Source organism: Montipora foliosa, chromosome 11, assembly GCF_036669935.1.
Source record: "Montipora foliosa isolate CH-2021 chromosome 11, ASM3666993v2, whole genome shotgun sequence".
NCBI classification, from domain to species: domain Eukaryota; kingdom Metazoa; phylum Cnidaria; class Anthozoa; order Scleractinia; family Acroporidae; genus Montipora; species Montipora foliosa.
The window spans coordinates 10,386,173-10,414,161 of record NC_090879.1 but is presented as its reverse complement, the minus strand read 5'-3'; the positions used below and the strand labels follow the sequence as shown (position 1 = coordinate 10,414,161).

Here is a 27,989-nt window from a genome sequence, read left to right as displayed (position 1 = left end):
TGAAGGAAGGTGGAAAAAACTTATGTCGAGACCATATGCCTCTGGCAAAAATCTGCAAATGAATTTAAAGGTTATCCGAAGCAAGTTATAAGTTTAAATCACAAACAATGCCAAAAATGTCCAAGCCAAATGTCAAATACAAAGGAAGTACTTTAGTTATGTGGAAGGTTCTGGAAAATATTTTACATAATATAACCGTAAATGGTTTGGAGTAAATGAAATAAGCCATTAAAAAAAGGTATATGAAGAACTGAAGTTCTGAGAAGTCAGTCAGTCATCCTCTGCTTTCCAACTTACCACACCAAACCACAATGGCATATCTGCGATATACCTTCTCTCTGGTTCTCGTCGTCCAAATCTTTCATACTTCGTGGCTGGTCCAAAGTGCTACCATGACAGGTAAAAAAATATTTTTCTCCCCATTTTTAATCAAGTTGGCACACAGTTGAGTTATTTAACTCTCTTGGCAGACAATTCCTTTGAATGTGAACCGAAAAGGAAGACCATGTTTTGCCCAGAACGAAGAAATACCGATAAATATATGGCTCTGCACGTTTTATGAAGTGTTAAACGAAGGTACGCCTCAGGGTCATATGCGAAACAACGACTTGAACTGAAATATCAAAATTTTAAGGTCTTGACGGGAATTTGATCAATGGCAATTTTTCCGATACTGGATGACCTCCCAAATGTTGACAAAATCAGTTTTATCCCAATTTCGAGATCATAGTTACATGACTTTTACTACTATTGGACACTGAAACGGATTGAGATGAGATAAATGAAGTCAATTTGGAAATAATGAAAAATTTGTTTTCACACTGATTTGGCAGTGGAACTCAGAACACTCCCTCCTTTGTTGGGATGCAACTGACAACGTTTTCTTCTGATATCCTCTATGCTCAATTCCGAACCATGAAACGTACCCCGCTGATACTACCAAAAATACAAAATACTAAGCAAACAATATTACACGCGATTTCAGGCATCTGCATCTGCTTTTAATGTTACAGAATGATGAGTGTACCGATATGTTGTTCCGTTATTTTCTTTTTTAGTAGAGCTCAGTTTAGGTTCAGCTGACTCAAGATTGATGTCCAGTGGTTCTTTAAAGAAATAAAAAAATTATGTATCACATTATTATGTGTATAAATTTATATATTTACAAGTCATCACACCATTTATCTGATTCTTAAATTCAAAAATGATGGTCCGACTTTTAAAAGTTGGCATCCATCTCAAATTTGATAATAATGTCAGTCCACGCATATGCACTTCAGTCTCTTTTTTGTACGGTCCGTTAACAACTGAAAAAGTGCTCTGGATTTTACTGATACTTTTTTTTCCAAGACATGAATAAAATGGGCGTGCCACGTTCCTCATCGTGAATGGGTTTGAATCTTCTTTTATTACATGGCCAGCCGTTTATGTATATCTGCTCTTAGTTCCTAATAAAACCCTTCATCACACCGAGAGGATCCTTTAGGGCTACGCAAAACACCACTACCTATTATTTTCAAAAGATTTTCAATAAATTTCGTCTTTGAAGAGAACAGAACCTTGTGAGACTAAAGTTAGGCATATGATCCTTCTTCCCTGAAGTTCCCCCTTGACTCAGAATTGGAGTGATCAAATTACGATTTTAAAACTCATTGATTGTTTCCATGTACTGCAGGGAAACGCCTCTTAGTGCATGTCCACATGATGATATCTACACGATCTGCATGACTTAGTGAGGTATTTGTATGTGAAAGAGAAGGAACTTGAGCATTTGCAAAAATCCGGGTTTCAACGGTGCTAGGACCGGACCGTGCGATTGCCTTGCACTTCTCTGCCAACTGAGCTATCAAGCCATCCTTTCTCGTGCAAATTCGCATTGTATCCCGTAAGGGTCGTTTTACACGGTACGGTTTTTTGACGCATGCGTCAAGCTTGCGGCAGGCCTACAACTCGCTTACGATTGGTGTGTACGTCAGAAAAATGTCGTAGCATTTAACAATTTTAAAACGCTGCGACAATCGTAAGTCATGTCAAAGGCCCGTCGTAAGCTTGTCGCATGCGCCAAAAATCGTAACGTGGAAATCGCGGTCCTAATTGGTTCATGCGTGATGAAGAATTCTAATCACAACACTCATACATTTGAACTGCGATTGTGTAATTCTAAGTGAACGTGATCATCGCATCTTATTCAGCTGTTAAGTTTGAGCAGTTCAATGAGGCCTGAAAAAAAATCCAGGTTAATGAGTTAAAAGTTGGAAAACGTTTGCCTTGTAGATCACGGCTGTACTACCAGTTAGTGCAGTGCTTCAGTGAACAGGGTCAATTTTACACAATTAATGGCATTGCCCGACCCCAACAAATACGAGACTCCAGCTACTTCAGTCCCTTCCAGTTGTTGTTGAATCTTTCTAAACTCTTGACCGTAGTCCTTTCAAACATTAGACAGTCATAGACACTTCAAATAATCGCTTTTAATCCGCCAGTGGAAAAGGAATTGGGCCTCAAATTACTGCATTTACCCTATCATGAATCGAGAATCCGCAAAAAGTGGAGCAATTTGGGACGATGGAAAATTTTCCAAGTTCTTTAATTTTGATTAAAAGTTTATAGAAATAATCAGTTCAACGTCTTGTTTCTTTTCAAAGATCTTCCACATTTCATTTATCAGACTATATCAATACATCAATGGTTTTTAATCACGGTACATTATGTTACCAAGTATGTTATTATCTAGTTTCAATCATCGATCAAATGGACACTTAAAGCAACTTACGATTTCCATTAGTGCAAACCCAACAACTGTTTATTCTCAAGAAAATTAGGAACAGTTTCCCTGGGAGAAAATGAAATTATAATTGGCATTCCATCGAGATTGATTACCCGCCTTTTGATTAGTTCAAGACAAATTAAATGTACAGCATGAGAAACGCTAGCCCCTATTTATGAAAGCTTTGGAACCAAGTAATAATTATACGCTTAGTTTTCGTTAATAGCCGAAGATAAATTGCATTATTACTCTGTCCTCTGACCTCTGATCTCACCGTCCACAAACAGCTTAAGCTTTTTGAACCAGCATGAAGCCAATTAGTGTGCAAATAGTCAACAACACAACCGGAGAACAGTCAACAAGTCTTGATTCGAACTATTTAAAATACAATCACACAGTTTGAAAAAGTTTCGATGCTTTATCTCCGACGGTCCCACACAACTTTGCTATGCAGTAAATTGCTTTCTCAACTCTTACGTAATCATCCCTCTTATGAATGACGTACACAAAAAGACTTCCAATAATGTTCTGTATCAAAGTCATGATGATTCGTTTCACATAATGTGATACTGTGGGGCAGTGCGGAACCGTCGAAGCAAATTCAGCATTACAAACCAAACCAGCTTGCTGAGCCATTTACCGTCTTTTAAATAAAGTTGATTGATCGATTGATTGTTTCAAAGTGGACACAAATACTGCTCTATATGCGAACATTTTCAAATCGAATCCACAGGCAATGCAACTCAGCAGTGTTTAATAATAATGGCCTCCAGTTTTAGATTTTTATTGCACGATCAGAGAGACACTAAACCATATACTTCTGACCCCAGTTGTTCAAACGATGGATAGCGCTATCCACCGGATAAATCACTATCCACAGGATAACTCAATTGGTTTTGCTAGTGTTTATCCGCTGGATAGTGATTTATCCGGTGGATAGCGACATCCAGCGTTTGAACAACTGGGGCCTGATTATTAAGTAAATAGTAAGTGGGGGATCTGTTTCTTTATGCCCGGCGTACATGGTCAGCGCTTTGTAGAGCTTGACTGAAGGAGATAAGAGAAATGGCAATACATCGATATTTTAACAAGAAACAATACCAAGTCCAAGTTAAAGAAATTCTTCAAATGGATTTTGAATTGTAATTACAGGAACTGTTCTATGATCATAAAATAGATCACTTGGGTAGATGGGTAAAAAGGAACATGAAAATATCCACACAGTAGGTGATTCAGTATGGGAGTCAGTAAATTTAGATTGATTCTGTCCTGCAGACATTCAACTTCTTTAATTTTGATTTAAGCTTTAGGGAAATAATCATTTCAACGTCTTGTTTCTTTTCAAAGATCTTCCACATTACATTTCCCAGACGATATCAAGGCATCATTAGTTTTTAATCATGGTAAATTATTTTATTAAGTATGTTACTATCTAGTTTCATTGGACTATTGGAAATCGTAAGTTGTTTTACGTATCCATTTCATCGATGAAGTCCAACAACTGTTTATTCTCTCACTGCGAGAAAATGAAATTATAATTGGCATTCCATCGAGATTGATTACCCGTTTAGTCCGTTTAGGCGTTTTTGATTAGTTCAAGACAAAGTGATGTACCCTTACAGCATGAGAAACCCCTCTTTTTGAATTTAACTTCGAAGTTCTCATCTAGGTTTGGAACTAAGTAATAATGGTATGCTAAGTTTCCATTAATAGAAGATAAATCTAACGATTAAGCACTCTGTCAGCTCTGTCCTCTGACCTCTGATCTCCTCGCCCAAAAACAACGTTGCCTTTACTAACATGAAGCCATTAAGTGTACAAATACCCAACAGCACAACTGAGAACAGTCAACACGTCTTGTAGGATTCTGACTAAAATACGATAACACAGTTTGAAAAAGTTATGATAGTTTATCTCAGTCCCACACAAGTTTGCTGTGCAGTAAATCGATTTCTCAACTCTTACGTAATCATCCGTCTTATGACTGACAAAAAAAAGGTTCCAATAATGTTTTGTATCGAAATCATGATGATTCGTTCCACGTAATGTGATAGTAAGGCAGTGGGAAACCGTCAAAGCAAATTCAGTATTACACCATCGCTGTTGCAAAATGTGCTCAAAAGTACTGCTCTATATGCAAAGATTTTCAATCGAATCCCCAGGCAATGCAACTCAGAAGTTTTTAACTGTAATTAAAGGTCTTCAGTTTTAGATTTTTATGCAGGATCAGAGAGACACTAAACCATATTACTTCTGATTATTAATTATGGGAAGCTTAAGTGGGGATCTTTTTCTTAATGCCAAGAGTACATGGTCATTGAGTTCTTGGTCAGTAGAGCTTGACTGAACAAGGTACGAGAAATGGCAATACATCGATCATTTCAACAAGAAACAACACCAAGTCCAAGTTAAAGAAATTCTTTTTAAGTGGATTTTGGATTTTAATTGCAGGAACGTTCTATGATCATAAAATAGATCACTTGGGTCGATGAGTAAAAGGAACATGAAAACATTTTAAAATGTGTGCACAGCTTGAAAATATGGATAAGTTTATCCACACAGTAGGTGAATCAGTATGGGAGTCAGTAAATTTAGACTGTTTCGCATTTTACCACATGTACACCATAACTCTACGCCTTATATACATGGCCAAGAAGACAAAGCCTCAAGGAGGGTTCTGAAAATGTTCCACTACGATCATATTAAAAGTTTGGAATTGGACTGTCCTGCAGACATTCAACTTCTTTTTATTTTGATTTAAACTTTTATTAGAGAAATAATCATTTCAACGTCTTGTTTCTTAATTTTCAAAGCCTATGATCTTCCACATGTTATTTATCAGACGATATCAAGGCATCATTAGTTTTTAATCATGGTAAATTATTTTATTAAGTATGTTACTATCTAGTTTCATTGGACTATTGGAAATCGTAAGTTGTTTTACGTATCCATTTGATCGATGAAGTCCAACAACTGTTTATTCTCTCACTGCGAGAAAATGAAATTATAATTGGCATTCCATCGAGATTGATTACCCGTTTAGTCCGTTTAGGCGTTTTTGATTAGTTCAAGACAAAGTGAATGTACTCTTACAGCATGAGAAACTCCTCTTTTTGAACTTAACTTCGAAGTTCGTATTTAGGTTTGGAACTAAGTAATAGTTATATGCTACGTTTCCGTTAACAGAAGATAAATCTAACGATTAAGTACTCTGTCCTCTGACCTCTGATCTCCTCGCCCAAAAGCAACTTTGCCTTTACTAGCATGAAGCCATTTGGTGTACAAATACCCAACAGCACAACTGAGAAACAGTCAACGCGTCTTGTAAGATTCTGACTAAAATACGATCGCACAGTTTGAAAAAGTTATCTTACTTTGTCTCCGTCCGACAAAAGTTTGCTGTGCAGTAAATCGATTTCTCAACTCTTACGTAATCATCCTTCTTTAATATGACTGACAAAAAAAAAGAGATTTCTAATAATGTTTTGTATCAAAATCATTATGATTCGTTCCACGTAATGTGATAGTAGGGCAGTGAGAAACCGTCAAAACAAATTCAGTATTACACCATCGCCGTTTCAAAATGTGTTCAAAAATACTGCTCTATATGCAAGGATTTTCAATCGAATCCCCAGGCAATGCAACTCAGAAGTTTTTAATTGTAATTAAAGGTCTTCAGTTTTAGATTTTTATGTACGATCAGAGAGACACTAAACCATATTACTTCATAGTATTAAATATGGGAAGTGGGGATCTGTTTCTTAATGCCCAGAGTACATGGTCAGTTCTTGGTCAGTAGAGCTTGACTGAACAAGATAAGAGAAATGGCAATACATCGATCCTTTCAACAAGAAACAAAACCAAGTCCAAGTTAAAGAAATTCTTTTCAAGTGGATTTTGAATTGTAATTACAGGAACGTTCTATGGTCATAAAATAGATCACTTGGGTCGATGAGTAAAAGGAACATGAAAACATTTTTTAAAATGCGTGCACAGCATGAAAACATGGATAGGTTTATCCACACAGTAGGTGAATCAGTATGGGAGTCAGTAAATTTAGACTGTTTCCCATTTTACCACATGTACACCATAACTCTACGCCTTATATACATGGCCAAGAAGACAAAGCCTCAAGGAGGGTTCTGAAAATATTCCACTAGGATCATGTTAAAAGTTTGGAATTGGACTGTCCAGTGGACATTCAACCTCTTTAATTTTGATTTAAACTTTTATTAGAAAAATAATCATTTCAACGTCTTGTTTCTTAATTTTCAAACATCTTCCACATTTTATTTATCAGACGATATCAAGGCATCATTAGTTTTTAATCATGGTAAAGTTATGTTACCAAGTATGTTGCTATCTAATTTCATTAGACTATTGGACATCGTAAGTTGTTTTACGTATCCATTTGATCGATGAAGTCCAACAACTGTTTATTCTCTCACTGCGACAAAGTGAAATTATAATTGACATTCCATAGAGATTGATTACCCGTTTAGTCCGTTAAGACGTTTTTGATTAGTTCAAGACAAAGTGAATGTACCCTTACAGCATGAGAAACCCCTCTTTTTGAATTTAACTTCGAAGTTCATATTTAGGTTTGGAACTAAGTAATAATTATATGCCTAGTTTCCGTTAATAGAAGATAAATCTAACGATTCAGTACTCTGTCCTCTGACCTCTGATCTCCTTGCCCAAAAACAACTTTGCCTTTACTAGCATGAAGCCATTTAGTGTACAAATACCCAACAGCACGACTGAGAACAGTCAACGCGTCTTGTAAGATTCTGACTAAAATACGATCACACAGTTTGAAAAAGTTATGATACTTTGTCTCCGTCCGACACAAGTTTGCTGTGCAGTAAATCGATTTCTCAACTCTTACGTAATCATCCTTCTTATGACTGACAAAAAAAAGACTTCCAATAATGTTTTGTATCAAAATCATGATGATTCGTTCCACGTAATGTGATATTGTAGGGCATTGGGAAAACGTCTAGTTAATCCTGTATTACATCATCGCCTGTTTCAAAGTGGACAACTAAGATACACAGGCACAGGCAATGCAACTCAGTAGTTTTTAAATATAAACATATGAAGGCCTTCAGTTTTAGATTTTTTAGACACGATCAGAAAGACACTGAACCGATATACTTGAGGGCCGTAAGTTAGAAAACTTCGATAGGTTATTACGTCTCCCTCTTTAAATAAAGTTATTGTTCTTGTTGATGTGGTTGTTATATACTTTTGACTGTTAAAAATGAGAACAGGGAGATCTGTTTCTTAATGCCCAGCGTACATAGTCAGTGCTTGGTAGAGTTTGACTGAACAAGATACGTGAGATGGCAATACATCGATCATTTCAACGAGGAACAATACCAAGTCCAAGTTAAAGAAATTCTTCAAATGGATTTCAAATGGTAATTACAGGACTGTTCTATGATCCTAAAAGAGGATGACTTAGGATGACGAGAAAAAAGGAACATGTGAATAAAAAAATGGATGCACAGCATGAAAACATGGGTTTAGAGTTTATCCTCACAGTAGGTAAATCACTTTGGGAGTCGGTAAATCGTTAGATAATCGATTCCCATTTTACCACATGTACGCCATAAGTGGCCTCGTATTCATAGCTAAGAAGACAGGGGGTTAAAGAGGGTTCTGCAAATATTTCACAAGGAGAGTTTGGGTTTGGACTGACCTGTAGACATTTGAAAAACAAGGAGTTCAATATATATAACTGCCATGAAGTTCATAGGAATTAGCTTCAAAAGCCAAACGTCTGGAATTGTTATCAAGTTCAAAAACTAAATGTCGATTGCATTCAAATTATTACAACATCAAAAAGTTATTGTTCACTGATTTACTAATAAGTATACGATACTATTCGAAAAACCAGCTCCTGCTCCCTTTACGGACCAAAGAATTTTAATTAATGCTCTACAAAAAATGTTCTCCGATAACGGACTTCCCAGAGAACAACGCTGTTAGTCTTAAATGTTTTACCTTCGAAAATCGGTCAAAAACGGGCATTTTGATCAGGTTTTCAGAATCAAGAAAAAACAAAACAATGTCAAGTAATCACACGATCACAAGATCCATTACCGACATGTGTGAGGAAACGAGCTGGGTCAGAATACTGCAACCCATCGACATCCTTTTCAGTACTTCACTCCAGTTACAAAATCTTACTTTAAAAATAAAAGATCTCCATGTTTGCAGCATTATAATGCACGGTATTGTCAAGTCGTTTCTCATATTACCAGCTTTATTAAACAAGTACCCCCTTAATCGATGAAAGACTTGAACTAATTCTGTCACAAACACTCATGATCAGTTGCACTCATTCTTCGTTAAATTCTGGAGTGGGTACATTGCGAAGTTAGTGTATTAGCACCAGGCACAGAAGAAAGATCGTCCTTGAGATTAGGTGCAAAGTGTGGCATCACAATATGCGGCAAGAAGTCTTGTTTCTTCAAAGCTTGATACCTTTATTGGTAACTTTCAGCTGCGGATATCGTCTGCTTGCTCCAAAGGAAGGTGGGTGTGTTTTTCGAAGGGAGCGGAGTGCGCGGCGGTGAAATGTGGTACTGAAATAATCTCTGCACCATATGTGGGCTGAGTTGGATAATTAGTCTCCCTTTTCTTGGAAAGGTTTGAACCGTTTTGTTAGTGATGGAGCAGACTAAAGCTAAAGGCTAACCCTCACATTGCACTAGTAACATGGGCCGTATTCAAAAACCGAGGTTAGCGTCAGATTTACTGAGCTAAATTTGATTCTTCTCGTTCCTCCTCGATGAAAGTTTTCTTCGGATTCTGAACTGACTTACCTTTGTTTTCTCTTAATTCTTTTCATGTCTGCCGAGAACCTATGGTTCCATGTTAATGTTCTTGTAGGTTTCTTTGTGCCCCGAGGTTAAACAGGTTACATTGGTACGAAGAGGTACAAAGAGCGGTGTCACCCTGCCTTTGGAATGTACTATTCCTTTATTTTCACCACTGTTTATCTGTTCGATATTGCTGAGAACTAATGATTGCTTATTTTCTTACCTCACTAAGAATCGATTGGATCGCATGAAGACTTTGCCTTAGAATATATTTGAACCGATGAATCGTTTAAATTAAATTGATAAACTGGAGTTATTTTATATAAGTCGTCAATTCACTGAAACTTCCACTGATGACCATTAAATTCAACAAACGTTTTTCAGTTCAGGTCAATTACATTCCCCGATTTTAGTAATTTTGGAAACAAGGGGAAAATACCAAAATAAATGGATTTGCTGGGTTGAGAAACATTTACAAGCTAAAGCCTTAATTACTGATGTCATTTTTTACAATATCAAAGACAGCCGTTGGATCTCAATTACAACTACCACGTTTTCACAGCAGACACGACATTTGTTGCTTCTTCCCCACCCACGCAGTAGCAGCCTCTTTATAAACTCACCAAGCGATTTCAGCATCCACCTTGAAATGCTAAACCAATACGTTGTCAAAAGTAACATACTACGTAGTATGTTGAACCATTCAAAGAGAAGCAAATAAAATTCGCGCAAGACTCAAAAATCTTAAATTCCCAATGCCTTCCTCCTTCAAGACTTCCTCAAAAACTGTTCTTTTTAGCATGCTTCATCGCCACCGTAAATTGAACCGAAGTTCATTTCAATCTGTTTTCTCCATAACATCAATGCCAGTATGAGAATTTACGCCATTTTAGTTCGCAAAGTCACTCAGACAATCGGCTGAAAACATAATTTTAACCTGGGGCTTTCACCCTCGTAATTCAAGCAGCGTCATAGACGTCTTTGCCCAAAGGCGTTTCAGCTGATATCACAAATGTTTTCAACATAATCTTTATTCTACAATTGCAAATTAATACTATAATTTCGCTGTTAGAATGAGAGGCGGCAATTATCGAGAAGCTTTTGTTCCAAAACTTACGAAAAATCCCAAAGTTCCATTTTTACAAATTCTTAACAAAGACAAAGAATGAACGTATCAGGACACGCAATATACATGGACCAAAGCAAAATATTTAGAGAACTGTCGACAAGAAAATAGAACTGAACATAGCTGAACATACCACACGAAACATGAACAGCTTTTTTGACCAATAGCATGGAAAATAAGACATTACCCACAAGGATCGGAGAAGAATGAGTAATTATACGAGAGATTTTTGCAGCATGAACTAGCTTATTAAACGTAGGCTAAGTCATCAGAGAAAGTACTTGAAAGTCAAGTCTTAAATATGCAATTACACATTTCGGTGTAAAGGTAAGACTCGTGCTTGTGGAGGCTCTATTCAGGTCGTTTCCTAGATACATATAAAATTGCACGATAAGCAGCAATCAGCTTTTCTCAAGCAAGAACCGTCAAAAACTCAACAAAGAAATCGGGTTTCCCTTGAAAACCTTGAAAAATGGGTGCAAAATGGAAAAGCACGGAACTTGACACCAAATATTTTCAGGAGAGAACAATGTAATTTGACATACGCAAAATATTAACTTATGAAACTACCAAAATGAGAAAAGACAATCACCATTTCGTGTTTTGGATACCCTGCTGACAATGCAAGACAAGTTCGGAAATCTATACTACACATTTGAAGTTCGCCGACGAAATTAGTTCAAGCAAAGGTCACAACCTTTCGTAGCATCTTTAATCTCACAAGACGTTCCAGGTTTATCGAAAACAGAGTGTTATTGTGGTTCATTGCCAATCTACTTCTTCTCTTTGTATAATTTGTATCATTTGAGAGGTGAACTGATTAATGTAATCAATGCACATATATTTCGCAAAAGTAGAATCAAGTGCATGGGTGTATAATGAGCTGCAGGTATGGAAAAAAATACTATTGACGAAAAGGTCAACTCGAATATTGCTTTATAACCGGCTGTAAGGAAAAGGTATACTTTCTCAGCGCGTGTTTAGAATGCCAGTATGTCAATAAAGGAGGTGAAGCAGTTCCCACTTTGAAAAATATTGCTGGCTAAACCATCATGGTGAAGTTGTATTGTTTCAGTTCTCGGCTTTTTTTTTAGCTGAACGTGCGCTGTGCTTCTAAAGAAAGACCCAAATATCTCAAAAGATGCAGAAGTGGACAGTGTTGAACATAGAAAGGTTTCTTATATCAGTTGCTAAATCGGTCGACAGATTCACGGTCTATTTTTTCTTTAAAATAGGAAAACAGGTCCTTATCGATAGATAAAACTGAACTCAATGTCAAATCAGAATTACTTGTAAGTGACTTTATATCCTAGATTTCAAAATTCAGTGCTCGTCACTGCTTTGGAATACACTGTTCGCATGAAGTGAGTGGGATTTGCACCACGATCGAATTATAACGTGAATAATGTACAGGCTCGCTACAACAAAAAGTTGAATGTACATAGTGACACCATCCACGTAAAATCTATTACAGAAGTATGACGGAATAAGACGAATCTTAAAAATTTTTAACTGATGAATTAAAATGATATTTCGGCCGCTCGCCGCCTTCTTGAGCATAAAATTAAAAACTTTAAAATGCTCTTTAGCATGGAAGTGAACGAAGAAGCGAGCTTGTACGTATACGTAAAGACGGGGGTAAAAATATTAAATATGAACCCCAACGAGTGCCGCAAAAGGCTACCCAAAAGAAGAAATTGTCAGCGCAAACATTCGGCCTACCTACTCCTTTTTTCCTTCAACGCGCAACCCCCAACTGTATCGTGACATCTTCCCACGAGAGTGCTAATGACGCGAGCTAATAGAACTGTGGGCGTGTGCTAAAATTTAAAGGTATGCGTATTAATTCGTTTTTTCTTCGGTGGTGTCAAATACAAGTTTTCTTTGCCCCGTTTCTCAAAATCAACCCATACCATCCTTCTCAAATTATACCAGTGTAAAGGATGCACTAAGACGATACGGTAACCACGTTTTGAAAAAAAATGCGATCAGACAAATCAGCTTTCGCCAAAATTCTGCTTCGGAAAAAGGTTCTTGGGTATTCTACAAAATTCCACTATTTCCTGCGTTGAAATATGCTCTTTACTAACAAGTAAGCAAAAATTGACAAATTACACTGGATCGTGATTATCGAAATTAATTATTGCAAAATTTACTGGAAGAGAAATCTTATACACTTCCACGAACCGACTTTGTCTCCTCGAAAATGTTACTAACACCTTTTTAACCATTTATATAAATCGTTTAGCTTTCAGTTTGAAAAATAAAGGCATTCCTAAATCAATGCTGTGATAAAAACGTTCCAGGGACTAACATTCCTGCTATTCTAAGTACCTTGCAGGGGTTGCGGAGTATGTGGGAACGTTGGGGAAGGGGTGGGGAGGGGCTAGCTTTTGGTATGGATCACGGAAGTATGAAGGGAGGAGGAGAGGTTAAGGAGAGAACAACACCGAAGGAAAAAAGTGGCCTCTCCGTGGCCCCTGTCTTAACAACAGCCATAATATTTTCTCGTCGCTTGTCGATCCCCTAACTAGGAGACTGCAACTTTGACGGAAGAAGCTTCTGTGCGTGGCATCAAGTGGACAACGACAATTTCGATTGGACATTGATGAAGGGCAGAACACCGAGCATTGGTACAGGACCGCAAAGCGACCATACAACAAGACAGAAAAATGGTGGTAAGCAAAACAATCTGCGGTTGGTTCGATGGTTTGATTTTTATAGCGTTTTCACTCCCCCAGAACTGGTTTTGAGTCTTTTGTGTTTTTCCCTTTTTGCATGTGTGTTCTGTATGTTCAGAAATTCACGCTAATGGGATGAATGCTCCTTATAAAAGACTAAAAACTTTTTTGTTGAAGGTAGGGTTTGGTAACCGTTCATGTTTTAGATAACGCACAGGTTAATGACTCAGTTTTTTGCTTGATTGATTGGCCTGCTTGCTTAACTGACTGACTCACTGATTGACTCACTGACTGATAGCTGAGCAGAACAGCATGGTGCACATAATGCAGCTGAGTGAATTTCCACATAAATGCATGTGCGGCTTTGTCTGAGGTTTTTATTTGTACTGATTGACGAACTTTGTCACCTATAGGTTACTATGCCTACATAGAGACATCCAATCCACGCAGATATAAAGAAAAGGCCCGAATGATGAGTGGTCCTTACAGTGGCTACCAGTGTCTTCAATTTGCTTACAGTATGGTGGGTCAAACCATAGGAGAGCTTAATATATATCGCCTTATTAATGGCCAGGAAGAAAGGGGTTGGTCCAAACAAGGTCAGCAGCGAGGATCGGATTGGAAAACCGACAATTTTACAGTACACGGAAACAACTACTACGTAAGTCACAGAAATAGCTTGTAACAGAAAACATAGTATGTGGATTCACAGAAAAAATTAAAAAGTATCGACGCTTTAATAAGTTCAAAAGTTATAAGGTAAGGTCGCTCATAAAAAATAACAACAAAAATGGCGATGATAATGATGATGATGATAATGAGGCTCGACAGATCGATCAATCAGCTACTGGAAATATGGACTGTCGGGCAAATGAATGGATGGATAGATGAATTGAGGATGACGAGACAAAGACTGAGTGACTATACCAGACTACACGACTTCATTGTTGACAATGACGATGATGCCTTATGGTGTGTTAAAAATATCATTGCAGATTATTTTTGAAGCAATCGCTGGAACGAGTTACACAGGTGACATTGCAATCGACGACATTCGTTTAAAGGAAGGACCATGCAACGGTTACCATTTATTCACAAATCATACCGCTTCTGATCCTCAGAATGACGGTAAGAAATAAGAATTATCAATACTCTTGCTTTTGCTAAAATCTGTAACATGTAATAATAGAATTGATAGCTGTAAGAAAACCATTCGCTCTTAATCTTCCAGGTATCTGTGATTTTAATACGGGACTCTGTGACTGGGCAACCGATTTGATTGGTGCTGATAAAATTCCTTGGAAATTAAGTTCCTCCTTTGCAAGCAAGAGAGAGAAACAGTCAGGGATTGCAAGACAAGATCACGGAAAAACACCTGGTAAGAGCAAATTAAATTATGTCAGTAAGTCATGTAATTAATTTATTTTGGGAGAGACCTGCGAAAATAGAATGATGGTACACTTTGCCGTTCAATCTGCAATGAAGTTGACAATCAGAGCTTGTTTGATGCTATAATCTGGTTTGAAGAATAATGAATGTAACTTTCACAGTTATGAACTCAAGACGCAACGCTTGGACACTCGCGCTAGTGTCTTCATAATGGGCGGATCTAGGCCTAAACGGAAGTCATTTATACTCACTGATTAGCGACCTTTCCTTCCAAAGAGAAGCAAACAGACTTGAGGTAAAAGGCTTGCATCGTACCTTTGTTAGTTACATTCTTCTTTCTTTTAACTAGAGTAGCATAATAGCCATGTCTTTTCTACTTTAGATTATAAGCCTCGAAAGTTAAACCATTAGATAATGCAGGCATTTCTTACTAAGAAATGGTTTCGCTTTATTTGGAGAGAAACTTAACTCATAATTTAGGACTTGGCTTCACAAGTCTGTTCAACCCTTTGACTACCTTAAGTAAACCATCCACCCGAAAATGAATCCCAGGACTTAACTTGGGATATGCCCTTGCATCAGTTAAATGTCCTACCGTAAGTTAACAGTTTCCAATTGTCTTCATTTCCCACTTTTTGTTTTTGTTTTTGTTCATCAGAAGGGAAGTTTGTGTTTGCCAAGCAGACAAGCAACAGGGCCAAAAAATCGCGCTTAATCAACACTAAAATATGTGGTCCAAAGTGCATTGAGTTTTTTTACTTCTTGGAAAATTTCAAAAAGAGCGAATTCCGACTTTCAACACGAAAGGACAACCAAGAAGACAGATTGTGGTTTGACGTTGGCAGGGGGCTCAACTTTCAGGACTGGAGCAGAGGTCTTGTAGAAATAAATGCTGAGCACGAAACATGCCAGCAGGTAAGAAACTGAACAAGATTCTAAGTTACTTTGAGACTAAAGGCATCAAATTGCGCACATGCATGGCCCTTTCATATTGAAGACGCAGGGTCGCCATCATAATAAAAGTGGCTGGAAAGGAAGTGAGATCATGAGGAAATTGCAAACGATGTATCTTAAGAACAGATCTTGGCAAACTCAAATGAAATAAATGCTGAAAATTAAACATGCCAGCATGTATAAGCTGATTTCTGACCTCATCCATAGATCGTTTACTTGTGAAGCGCAGTAGATAGAAAATGCTCTATATAAATTCGTTATTAAATGAACCAAGGAAAATTCAAGCGGGTGTATGGACTTCGAGCAAGCTCTCCAAAGCGAGGCGCCTCGTTTTGGAGCGCTTTCTCGCAGGCTGGTGGGTGCATGCAAGTTTTCACTGACTGTCTTTGTTTTTCCTTCTGAAATCTTGGCTTGGAATAAAGCCAAGAATTTCTTGGCCAGTTACCCAGCTGTGAGAGCATGCAAAACCAATGCAATCAGCAACCGAATTTCGATTTAAACTAGGCTATTAAATATTTTCTTTGTTTTTGTTTATATTTTTTTCCATAGCTTGTCTTCCAGGCTATCCTCCACGCTGATTACGAGGCCATTGTGGGATTGGATGATATCTTCATAGCAAATGGAAGTTGTTGTCCTTTGAGCAACACGCCAGAAGACACAGCTAAAGGTAACACCGTATAGAGTTATACCCTAAAGCCATCAAAATTCGTGCCGGATTGAAAGTCGTTGAGTTAAAATTAAAACGATTCGGAAGTTTTCGCAAGGGCTGGCCTGCCGCAGTTTTTCAGATAAACCTCAGAAATAAATTGAAAACTGAATTTATGTCGACCTTGGTGCAGAAGAAGAAGTCTTGTTGTGATTGTTTTTTCAACTAGATATCAATGGTATATTATAGTATAGTTCAACATTAGAGCAAAGAGGTGGAGGATCTCTCAAAGTTCCTGACAATTATTAGTGCAATCTTTGTCGATTTCAACTTGTGATAGTTCATTTCCGAGCTTTACCTGCGTTTCCGTGCGAGTCTTCGTACAAACCGTTAATTCAAAATAAACAATTAAAAAAACAAACAAACAAAATTAATTAAAAATAAAAATAAATATGATTTGCATGAAAATGCGCAACACATTTTCGTTGAATAGTCTCGCCAGAAGCAAAGAGCATTTAGAAAATTGGCTATTGGCGAATACACATATTCCACTAGTTTTATTTATCATTGTCAACGCTATTTCCACGGAAAGAGCTCATCACCAATGACCATAATCCCTACAAACAATCTCTGTAACAGAAAAGGAGTAGTACATTTATGCTTCTCTTTGATGTTGTAGCGAACTGCACTTTTGATAAAGGTACCTTTTGCTCTTGGAAATCGTCCCAAAAGTCTACTTTTGAATGGAGTATAGGGAGGGGAGAGACTGCTAGCGGTAAACAAAGTGGAGGCACGACTGGACCCATGTCGGATGCTTCTGGTGCAGGTAAAATGTATTGTAAGCTTGCTTGTTATATGCTGCCTGGGAGATCTTAGTTTCGCCTATTTACAGAAGTTCTCAAGAGGATATACAGTAGATTGCATTACAAATGTGCAACCTCTATAATCTCTGTAGCCAGAAGTTTTTAACTTGTACACTAGCTGACGTAGGTTTTTACCATTTTATCTTTTACTTGTAAGTACTCATCTCTCACAGGTATATTGAATGTCATCAATTAATTTTGGTAGTGTCACCAATTAGTCTCAGTGTTTACGATAGATTAGAATATAATAAAGGTTTGACCTACTTAGAACTTACTTGTTACGCTGTGTCCAGTTAAGGCTTCGGTTAAGGTTCGATTTCGCGTTATTGTCTTATATCCACCAAATCTTTCTTACAGGGCAAAATTACTAAATGCTAATTGACTGACAGAGAGGGCACTTTTCACTAATTTTGTTAATTCCCCGGGCAAAATTACACTCGTTATTTTCATGAAGTAAATGTTTTTTAGCAGGGCTGATTTCATTGCTTTGGGGTTGTTGTACAAAAAGAAAATTATGTTCAGCTGATTAGTGCGTTTTACAGTTCATTGACGCTAACTGAGCACAAATGGCTTCCTGCAGGGGTCCATGGGTTCCTGCTTCCTATGAAATTGCGCAACAACGTACGTTTTTGACCTTCTTAATAAAAGAAAAGAGAAGGGTTACGTTTTTGCAAACGTTGGCCGTGTAGCACTTATATTTCGACAGAATTAACTATTAGAGTGTAATGTGAAGTACTAGTTTTCTACCCATATAGACCATGTGCGCGTTAGCCCTACTAATGGAAATTGAGCCCCCGGGGAAAGATAAAAACTCTGACCAGGGTGGGAATTGAGCCCACGACGTTCGGGTTAGATCACCGCTGCTCTACCGACTGAGCTACAAGATCCTGGACGGCTGTGGGAATTAAGGATGTCAATGTCACGGGAATGAATTTGTGAAAGTACAAGGAAGGGCTACCTTTTTACAAACGTTAGCCGTGTAGCACTTAACTAACTTAAAACTTAACTATTAGAGTGTAATGTGAGGTGCTACCCATATAGACCATGCGAGCGTGCCCTTTACATCATAAACATACAATCGCATGTTTCCTCGTAAAATTAAGGATTAACATCACTCGTATTCGTTTTCGGAAGTTAAAAATACGCGCGATACTACTTCTTAATTTTTCTCGGCACCATGCAATTATCTACACTAATGTCACCTTTTTGTGCCATTTATTTACAGGAAACTATGCTTACATCGAATCTTCTGAACCTCAGATGGTCGGTGACAAGGCCATATTGATTAGTGATCTATTAGCTGGCCAGCAATGTATGCAGTTCAAGTACCACATGAACGGCGAAGATATTGGTTCTTTATCAATTTACAGGCGAGGTGTGCTTGCGTGGAAAGAGAGCGGTAACCACGGCAACCACTGGCTTCACGCGCAGATTGACTTGGACTGTAGCATGAAAGAATACCACGTCAGTTAAGTTTTCGTATACCATTTTTTTCACAGTAGCCTATGCTCAGTTCTATCTCGAATCACTGTTCGATCTCACCCATGGATCGATTGCTTGTAAAAGCGCATTTGAATATGTAAACAGAAAATGCGCCATATAAATTCATTACGATTACCATTACAACAAATTTAAAACGAGTTAACGAATTAAATGTAACAACTAAGTAAATCAAGATAAACCATCCACATATTTCATGACACACAAGTAAAAGAGTGCTTTGGGAACAAAAAACTACTTGATGTTCATACTCAGGAAAAAAAAATTAGAAAAATTAAGTAGTTTTCGTTTGGTAATACTACTGCCTTTTGTGTGGCAAAACCATATCACAATTTTTGCTTTGGGCAATGACAATGAATGATCCACTGGCTTTGTTCGGAAATACCAAAACGACCATGCTACTATGCTACTTTAAAACCGATATCAATGTGCGTGTAGACGAAGCAAATTCTTCCGTGAAGCAGTCGCTAGGACAGTGAAAGGGTGCGCATACTAACGATTTATGCCTGGTCGAGAATTCCATCCCACAGCTTCTTGCCCAGTTACAAAGGGTAGCAGTGAACTGACAACTTTAATGGCAATTAACTAAATGAATATCGATTGAAATTTAGATTGAAATTGAAGCAACTGTCGCTGGGTGGCGCGGTGATATCGCCATTGATGAACTTACCTTTACTCCGGGTGTCTGTCCAATGAAAATCATCGACAACGCGGCTGCTGCTCTGCGTCCAACCGTCAAAACATCACCTCCTCTGTCGCCTCAGCCACCTCCTTACAGTAAGTAATTCTGTAGATAAGGAATGTAAAGACAGTCAAAACACATGCATTTGTGGGCATAGCCGTTGTCTAAACTTTCTTTCGAGTGCAACAACCTCACTTGCGCAGACTCTTGACTGGAGCGCTGGACTGTTCGAAGAGGTACACACCTAACACTCAGTGATCGTGTCTTGCTGTACATTTTTCCGATTTTTTGTATGAACGGTATAACATTGTAGGCTATTTCCTACACTGGTTCTTGTGCCATCCGCAAAAACTATTTCTTTCGAAACTTTTCATATTATTATTCGAATTATCTTAATTAGTCGGAGTAATGAAACAGAGAGCTTCAAAAGAATGCACTATTAATAGCTACTGATACGTTTATCATGAATGTCGTCCTCCCCTTCAAGAGAAAACTGGACCCATACACTTAGCAAGAGATCTATTTTTGTATCGAACTGTTTATTGATATATTGAGAAAAAAAAATTGCGTCGCGTAAAACGGTAAAACGCTAGTTTCGGAATGTGCAAAACCAGAAGACCAGAGTCGAAGTTCAGCATGTAATTAAATTCTTAAACATAAAGAAAAATTCAAATTCTCCTCCTGAACTTCGACTCTGTTCTTTTGTTCTTTCATAATTCAAGTCGAAATTAGGCTATTTCCCACTTGACGCATATACTATGAGGACCGTCATCCGTTCTTTCTCTCACTATCCTGATAGTTTTTTGAAAGCGTCCGAGGTCTTCTTACTGATCGTTGTTAAAATACGTCGACTAGTCTTATAGTTGTGAAGGAAAAGGCTAGTCAATGCAACGTACGAAAATATCAACTTACAAGTTAATTTATTTTATCTTTGGTCAATAACTACAGAAAAGTTTGCTTTCCTTCCATTTTCTAGGCGTTTGCCTATTCGATCAAAATTTGTGTGGTTGGAAAAACGCGTACAACGATGATGGTAACTGGAAAATTAACAGCGGGGACACAGCGTCTTTGGAGACGGGACCTCAATACGACAGTGACGGAAATGGTAAGGGGTTTTTTTTTTTCTGTTTTTCTCAAAGTGATCAGCAGCTTAACGGAACAAAAGAAATGTCTTTCCAACGCAAAAGTCTGAAACACCAACATGGCCTCCGTTCCTTTGTTTAAAGACAGCACTACGGTTAACATAGACCTTTTTGCAGATACTGCGGCCATTTTGATTTCTATTGTTCCGAAAGACATTATGGGATACTCAGGGGCAAATTAACATGTATTTGCCCCCTGGGCATCCCATCATAGCTATTTGAAACAATAGAATTCAAAATGGTCGCGGTATCTGCACAAAAGGTCTATGACGTCACGTACGAACGAATAGATTCTATTAAATGCAGCAAAGAAGAATTTCTGTAACATGTGTTTGGTCAACCAAAAGTGAAATTTGCGATCAGGGTATTTAAATTGGCAGTAGTTTAGTATTACATTCTGGATATTTGACTATCTTTGGCAAAAATGGTAACCAAACATTTTTGTTTCAACGACAGTGACCTTTCCCTTTATTTTTTGAGGGGTAAGTCACCTAAAAACATCTCTGTTGACGACCTTTCGTTCGAAGGTAAGTAAAAGGCCTAATTATAAACGCAAAGCATGAAAATGTTTGGGCCGGGACGGTTCACAGGAAATTACCAATGGTGATTTGCGTTTTTTCTTTTTTTACCCTTTGGCTTGACTTAAGGACGGTGCCTACTATTTTTATTGCGCATACGTTCTGCGCATCTCCAGACACTCGGATTTCCTCCTATCGGAAGTGCTTACTAATGCAGGGATACTTTTGCGCTGTTTAAAAGTATTCGGAGAAAGCAGAACTTAGCAAGTGCTCTTGCTATCCAAAAAGGAAGTTGGGGTAGCCATGCATTTTTCAGAGATAATTACGCTTTAATTTGGAAAGGAACGTCATAGATTGCTTTGTATTTTAAAGCTTTTTACTAATTTTGATGATTAATAATCGTTGTAAAATGCGTGGTTACCCCCCATTTTATTTTTGGATTTTAATAACACTTGTTGAGATCTGCTTTTCTCGCATATCCATACAACCGATATCTTTCACAGTTAAGAGAGAAAGATGTCAGATTGCGTTGATGGATCAGGACTAAAAACGTTTCCTCTTTCCTCTCGGCTCTTTGTTTTAATGCGTAGTTATTATGCCAATCACCAACGCCGGGTTGCGATTTTGTCGTCCTGGGCCGGGTCTCTCTAAACATTTCTCTTTGACGTGACTATGATTGATCCATGGCCCGTAGATTTCAAATGTGGATTGGGCACCATAACTTTTCTACTCAGACCTGTGCCACTCTTTTGTTAATTGCCACATGTCATATGTCATATGTGAGCAAACGCAAGAATATTTCTTTGTTTTTTCATTGTCTTTCCTAGGTTACTACATATACATGGAAGCTTCGGATCTTTTCAATGGGCAAGTTGTCCGTTTGGAGAGTAAGGAGTTCTTCACTCCAATTTGCTTGCACTTTCACTATCATATGTACGGAAAAGACATAGGAGAACTAAGGCTAGAACAGCGAAACTTAAAGGACAACTCAACAATGGTGCTGTGGTCAAGGAAAGGTCCACAGGATGACTCTTGGCATTCTGGCTTGCAAGATTTCTATGGTGACCACTACACGGTAAGCTATGAAAAAGGCACTTAGTTAACTCCCTTTATTTTTAAAAGGACTGAGAGGCGAGGCTCTTGTCTCGGTGAGGCAACTACAATAAAAAGAAAGGGCTAACTCTTTCTTTTAAATTTGCAATCCATTCTTGCAATGTCATTCTTTGCCATCTTGTCATTTTTGACTGGTCATTCTAGAGCATAATGGTTTAAATTAATATTACATTCAAATGTTTTCGATTCTATGAAAAATTGAGACTGTTGAGTTTGAGTTTGAGTTTGAATTTTCGCTTTTCAGGATATTAGTATAAGCAATTTGTGACTTTTTTTTTTGGAATTTTTTTGTTTCTTTAACTTTGAAATGGATATACTACTACAACTACTGTTTTAATTCATTCACTTTTCAGTATCATTCTTTCGTGAAACTAATGCACTTCTCTTTTTTAAAAGGTATCATTCGTCGCTGTCCGGGGCAAGTCGCCTCTTGGAGACATTGCAATTGATGAGATTGGCATTAACGAGGCAAAGGATTGCAAAGTTTTGAACCAGACTGCATCTAAAGAGATAGGAGGCAATCCAAAGGAAGGTAGAGTATCAAATAGACACAAAAATTTCATATTGTCATATGTCATATTCATAGTGTCTCAAATTGTCCTTTTTCGGGAACACATGAGAGCCCGCCAACAAATTGACCTGTTCCCAACTGAGTGGCAGGTGGTACGGCATTGCACTGGCATCCCACAGGTCATGGGTTCGAGTCCCATGGAAGAGAAAATTGCTTAAAGTGTCTAGATGATTTCAATGATCTCTTCTCTCTTTTAAATCTCATATTCATGGCTTATTCCCCAGGTATTAAGCCATTAAACAGGCAATAGTTGATCACATGATACATGCTGAGACTAAAAAAAAGTACCTGCCGTAACTTAAGAAAAAGCTTTCCACTCCGGCTGTCCAAAATGCACAATGCATTGGAAGCATAATGCATTGTATTTTCAAACTAATTCCGTCATGGGCTATTATTTCTTCTTCTCCTTGGGCCAGAATATTACCACTAGAAACATTTAAAGGCAATAACGAAATTCTAATTTTAACTCCATAAGTGGGAAACGATCTCAATCATTCCAATTTTTTTAACTTTACAAATTTTTGTTCTCTTTTGTATTGTCCTTCTCTTTTAAGGAAACTGTGACTTTGAAGATAATAACGCACACTTCTGTAAATGGGCAAACATAAGAGGAGACCATTTCGATTGGACGAGAAGAAAGGGAAGAACGCCATCAGTAAGCACTGGACCATCGTTTGACCATACGAAAGGTGAATTTTATGTTCTGTGGCAACAATGTAGTAGTAGTAGTAGTAGTAGTAGTAGTAGTAGTAAACTCGTTTATTGAAAAACATCATACATTACAGTCGTAGGACTGAATTACGTACAATATAAAAATTACAATAAAAATGGCTATTTACCATTGTATTTAAAGATTATTTACATCCCGTGGCTAATAATAAAAGAGTTCATAAAGCGATCGGTGCGACAGACTTGAGTATTAAAACGTCTCTTATTTCTCAAACGCCGAGCGTGGGAACTGGCCATAGGAGGTAGCAGGTTAGCCAGTTTGTGGTGTTCATTACCTACAATATCTCCAAATAATTTAATAGATAATGAATCACGTCTCTCTGAAAGTGTTGGAATTCCGGCCTTATCCATCGCCTCACAGTACGATAAACTAGGAAAGATTATTCGCATGGCGCGCCTCTGAATACGTTCGATGTCATCAGACAAATATTTTGGGAGACTACGATGGAATAGCTGACATGAGAATTCTAGGACTGATCTAATGATACTATAATAAAAAGCTAACAGGTCATCGGGACTTATGCCCGCTCTCTTTAGCTGACTCAAAAGATACAATCGACGTGTGGCTTTTGAGGTGATAGTATCCACGTGATCGTTCCATTTCAAGTCATTACTGATCGTAACCCCTAGGAGTTTAGCAGAAGATACCCTCTCAAACTGCACGCCGTATATCTTAATCGGGCCATAGGATGTTCCTTCCGGCCTCACCTACAATGCCGTTCCTTCCGGCCTCACCTACAATGCTCTTACCAGAATCGGCAAATCGCTGGGCTCCTAGGCAGACCTTTCTCTCGCTCATCCTGCTAACTCTCCTTTCGTAACGGCCAGAACGTCCTATGCAAGGGAGGTTAGCCTCTCAGCTACGGAATGACAAAGTAAATTAAGACCAAGAAGCTATGCATTTCTCGTAAGCTCCGGAATTGTGGCGACCCACAACTATTTCAGGTGCCACAATCACGATTGTATCCTCCGAGGGAAGACCCTCTTAGTTGAGAGACTTTTCCAATCTCTCTGTTTTTCTTTTCTTCTAGACATGTCAAGAAAACAGCTTTTCACAAAAAGCGGATCGTTGTCTCACTAAAAGCTTTTGGGTCGGCAATATTTCGCCCACGATCGAGAAAATGAACTGGAAAAAGAAACGCGGGCCGTTTCCCAGTTAAGAAATAGTTACACCACACGTAAAATTCATAGCAATTCCCATATAGTCTTCTCTAAACGTATATCTATATGAGTCCTTACTAGTGTCCCTGCAGCCACTTTGGTCAAAAGTAAAGTAACTCTTTCAGTGCATGCCTGACAAAGAAAAACTGAACTATAGCCGTTTCTTATCATTGTTTCAGCTTGAAGAAAGGTGATAATATAAACGGAAAAACTTTAAAAAAAACTTTTATGATTTGGCCAACCATCAACTTATGGGACCAGTATGGGACAAATTAGTGGAAGAATGTTTACTGTTTTGTTTCTCTGTAACATACATGATTGATGGCTTTCGTAAATGTGTCGTCTCATGATATTTTAATGCTGTAAAGAAACTTTATCCCGTTATATTTTGACTTTGTTTCAGGTAGTGGCAAGGCCGGTTACTATATCTACACGGAAGCCTCTAATCCGCGAAGGAGAGGAGACATAGCCCTGCTCTTCGTTAAACTTGAAGGAAAATCCTTTTGCATGCGATTCTGGTACCACATGTTTGGTAGAGAAGTTGGCTCTTTAAAGATCATGCGTATCACCAAAAGTCTTACTGATGACAAAATACCAGCTTTCGAGGACTTTAAGAGGACAGCGAAAGTAGAGTGGGAAAAATCAAGCGACCAAGGAAATAGATGGGTTAAGGTGGAACAAGAATTACTTGCGGACTCATCAGCCAAAAGGCTTTCAGTTCACTGGGTGAGTTTATACAAACATGATTTAACTGCAGAAATTTCTTTTTGTTGCTGTAAAAATCAAGAAAATCTCACTGAAAGGCTTGATGCAACCTTCTGTAACACTGGTTATTGCTGACACCATAAAGTACGGAATTGCCAGTGATGGTGATTGATGGAGTGACAACTTAGTCCGGCGCAAGCGAGTCTAAATGCGAAGTTTTTCTTCTGGAAATTAGTTTGCATTCATATGGCCTATTTAGCACCAGGGGAAACTATGACACCACACAACTGAAGATAATATTTTATTGCCTTGACTGAACTCATGCACGTTCATCTGCTCTTCAATTGTAGATTGGCATTATGGGTATCATTGGCGATTCATACACAGGGGATATAGCAATGGATGATATTGAGTTCACCAGCGGAAGCTGCTCATTGCGCAGGTCCAGGATTCTTTAAAGATCTCCGTCGTTTTGGTGAGAATATAAGAGAGGAGAACCTGATTCATTGTTCTTCAGCGGAAAGACCAGAGAGAACAATCTTTTAGACGAAGTAGTGCTCTTTCTTCATAAACTTGTGCCATTTCTAATATTATAGTAATCACGAGTGCTACATCGCGTATTCATTGACGTGCATATAGCTGTCACAAAGATGAAGAAGGAGAGAACAATACCTAACTTGAAACGTCAAGTACGAGTTGAGCTGAAAGCCATCATGCATTAAGCAATCATTGGTTACCTTTTGCAATTGTGTCGCCACGCTCAACATCAGCCAAGTTGCGAGGGCTATAAATAAATCCGATCCCCAAACAGTAAATTTAAACATCTCCAAGTTAGCTTATATCCTTATCAAAAACGTGTAGGAAAGACCTCTTTACTCAGAATAGTTTTTTTTCTTTTTTCTATCGCAGAATCATCGTTGTGCGATGTCACACTAAGCTTTGGGCTTTAACCTGATGACCTATAAAACAGACTGGTGGATGTATGCCGATCAACTTGCTCGCCATTAAAAAACATTTTATTTTTTATTGACAATCTAAAAATTTACTTATCGAAATCAATTTGGTTTGGTTCCATTTAATGGTGCTCAAATCGCAGTAAACAGACTTTCTTATTTTACATCAATTAAGCCGCGATTTCCCAGCAAAGTCCATTCATTTTGCAAAGGACACCAAAAAAATATCAGACAAACAAACAAACCAAACCCTGTATATAGTTACATTTTGCATAGTTATGTCATTTATTATTCGCTTTTGTATGGGAAACTTGATAAACGTGGATGGTAATACGAAACCGTGATACATCTTTGACCAGTTTCTCATTTCCTATTGTTAATCAGGAACGAGAACAAATTAAATTCCTTATGTTTGGAATAACTCAAAGCGCTCCCGAACTCTTTGACAGAAATCAATCCTCGCAAACCGGCCGAGATCACTGTCGTTTATAAGCTCTGAGCTTATAAAAATCCGTAAGGGGTTGTAGGTAGGATTGTATTAAACGGAAAAAGAAGTTTATATCGGACTCAGCTTTGTACGTTAACGATGCGAAAAATATCAGTGAATAATTAATTTAACAAACACAATAGTAAGTCATAGTTAAGTAAAAAAGTAGATAACAAATTAAAAGGGGATTGTAAACTTCTTGTTCCGCAGTAATTTTTGCAATTTCAAGTCTATTGGAAGAAGAACAGAGAGTCTTGTGAAAGTGCTCCGGTAATATCTTGAAACTAAGGAAACAAGGAAACCCAGTTGGGGTATTATATCGCGGGGTGGGGGGACTTGTAGTCTGATTTTTTTTTTTTTAAGGTAGATGGGCCTGTAACCCAGAATAGCTTATAAGCAGATAGACACTGTAATCATCTCGCTTAAACTATCGGAAAAACCAAGGAAGTTCTGGAAGGAAGGCTTTGTCAAGTACTTAAAAGCTTGTTAGTACTCAAAGGATATTACAATCCATATTCAAATAAATCTCGTTTACAATGACACTGGCGTTTCCTTTTCCTCTACAGAGCAATACCCTTTTTAATTTGTAAGTTGTTCGCTCCTCAGTTATCTCCTAGACTGTGCATCGATTTCAATTATTAATATCGAAAATTACTTAATTTGGAAACAGCTGACATTCGTAAAAGCTTTCTAAAATTGAACCTGTAAGTCTTCATGAAGTTCATTAAGTGTTTTAAATAAGAACCTTGGGTCAAAATGGCAGCCATTTTAATATTCCTTCGTTTGGTTCATCGTACAACCGTACCTGCCTTGTCCCTATAAACAAGAATATAAAAGATCACTTTGAACGAGGCCAAAGGAGTTGAAAAGACCAGTGTGACTGATAATTATAAGATGCATCGTCTTGACTAGCTTTCGTAGTGTACTTGACAACTAAATCAATTCATGCTGTCATTCTAGGGTTTCTTTATGAAAAGTTCTTAAAAAGATAAGTGCGAAGTCAATCAGAAAAGATAAGCATAATATCTTCCGGTGAAGAAACTGATTTAGACTCTTGATAATGTACTGGAAGTGTTTTTAAATACGGTGACGTTACCTCACTCTTTAATTGAACGTTAAAGAAAACCTGTTCGCCCCTCTGTCTCAGTTTTCCTTGGGAATATTTTGGTACG

General features: G+C 37.9%; 1 protein-coding gene across 2 annotated transcripts; it reads left to right on the top strand.

Moving 5' to 3' along the window:
* Positions 1-250: 250 nt before the first annotated feature.
* On the top strand, positions 251-27,359 carry LOC137975013 (MAM and LDL-receptor class A domain-containing protein 1-like). Of its 2 annotated transcripts, none has more exons than XM_068822042.1 (17): positions 251-399; positions 13,258-13,401; positions 13,818-14,065; positions 14,400-14,532; positions 14,636-14,782; positions 15,452-15,708; positions 16,297-16,414; positions 17,073-17,219; positions 18,482-18,720; positions 19,368-19,533; positions 20,415-20,543; positions 21,926-22,173; positions 22,608-22,743; positions 23,337-23,471; positions 25,076-25,398; positions 25,728-25,852; positions 26,287-27,359. In XM_068822042.1, the coding sequence occupies exons 1-16, from the start codon at positions 312-314 to the stop codon at positions 25,833-25,835; spliced, it is 2,766 nt and encodes a 921-aa protein (XP_068678143.1). In that variant the 5' UTR covers positions 251-311; the 3' UTR covers positions 25,836-25,852; positions 26,287-27,359. The 2 variants fall into 2 exon arrangements, with proteins under 2 accessions (XP_068678143.1, XP_068678144.1); XM_068822043.1 differs by lacking the exon at positions 251-399 and adding an exon at positions 9,156-9,310.
* Positions 27,360-27,989: the final 630 nt, after the last annotated feature.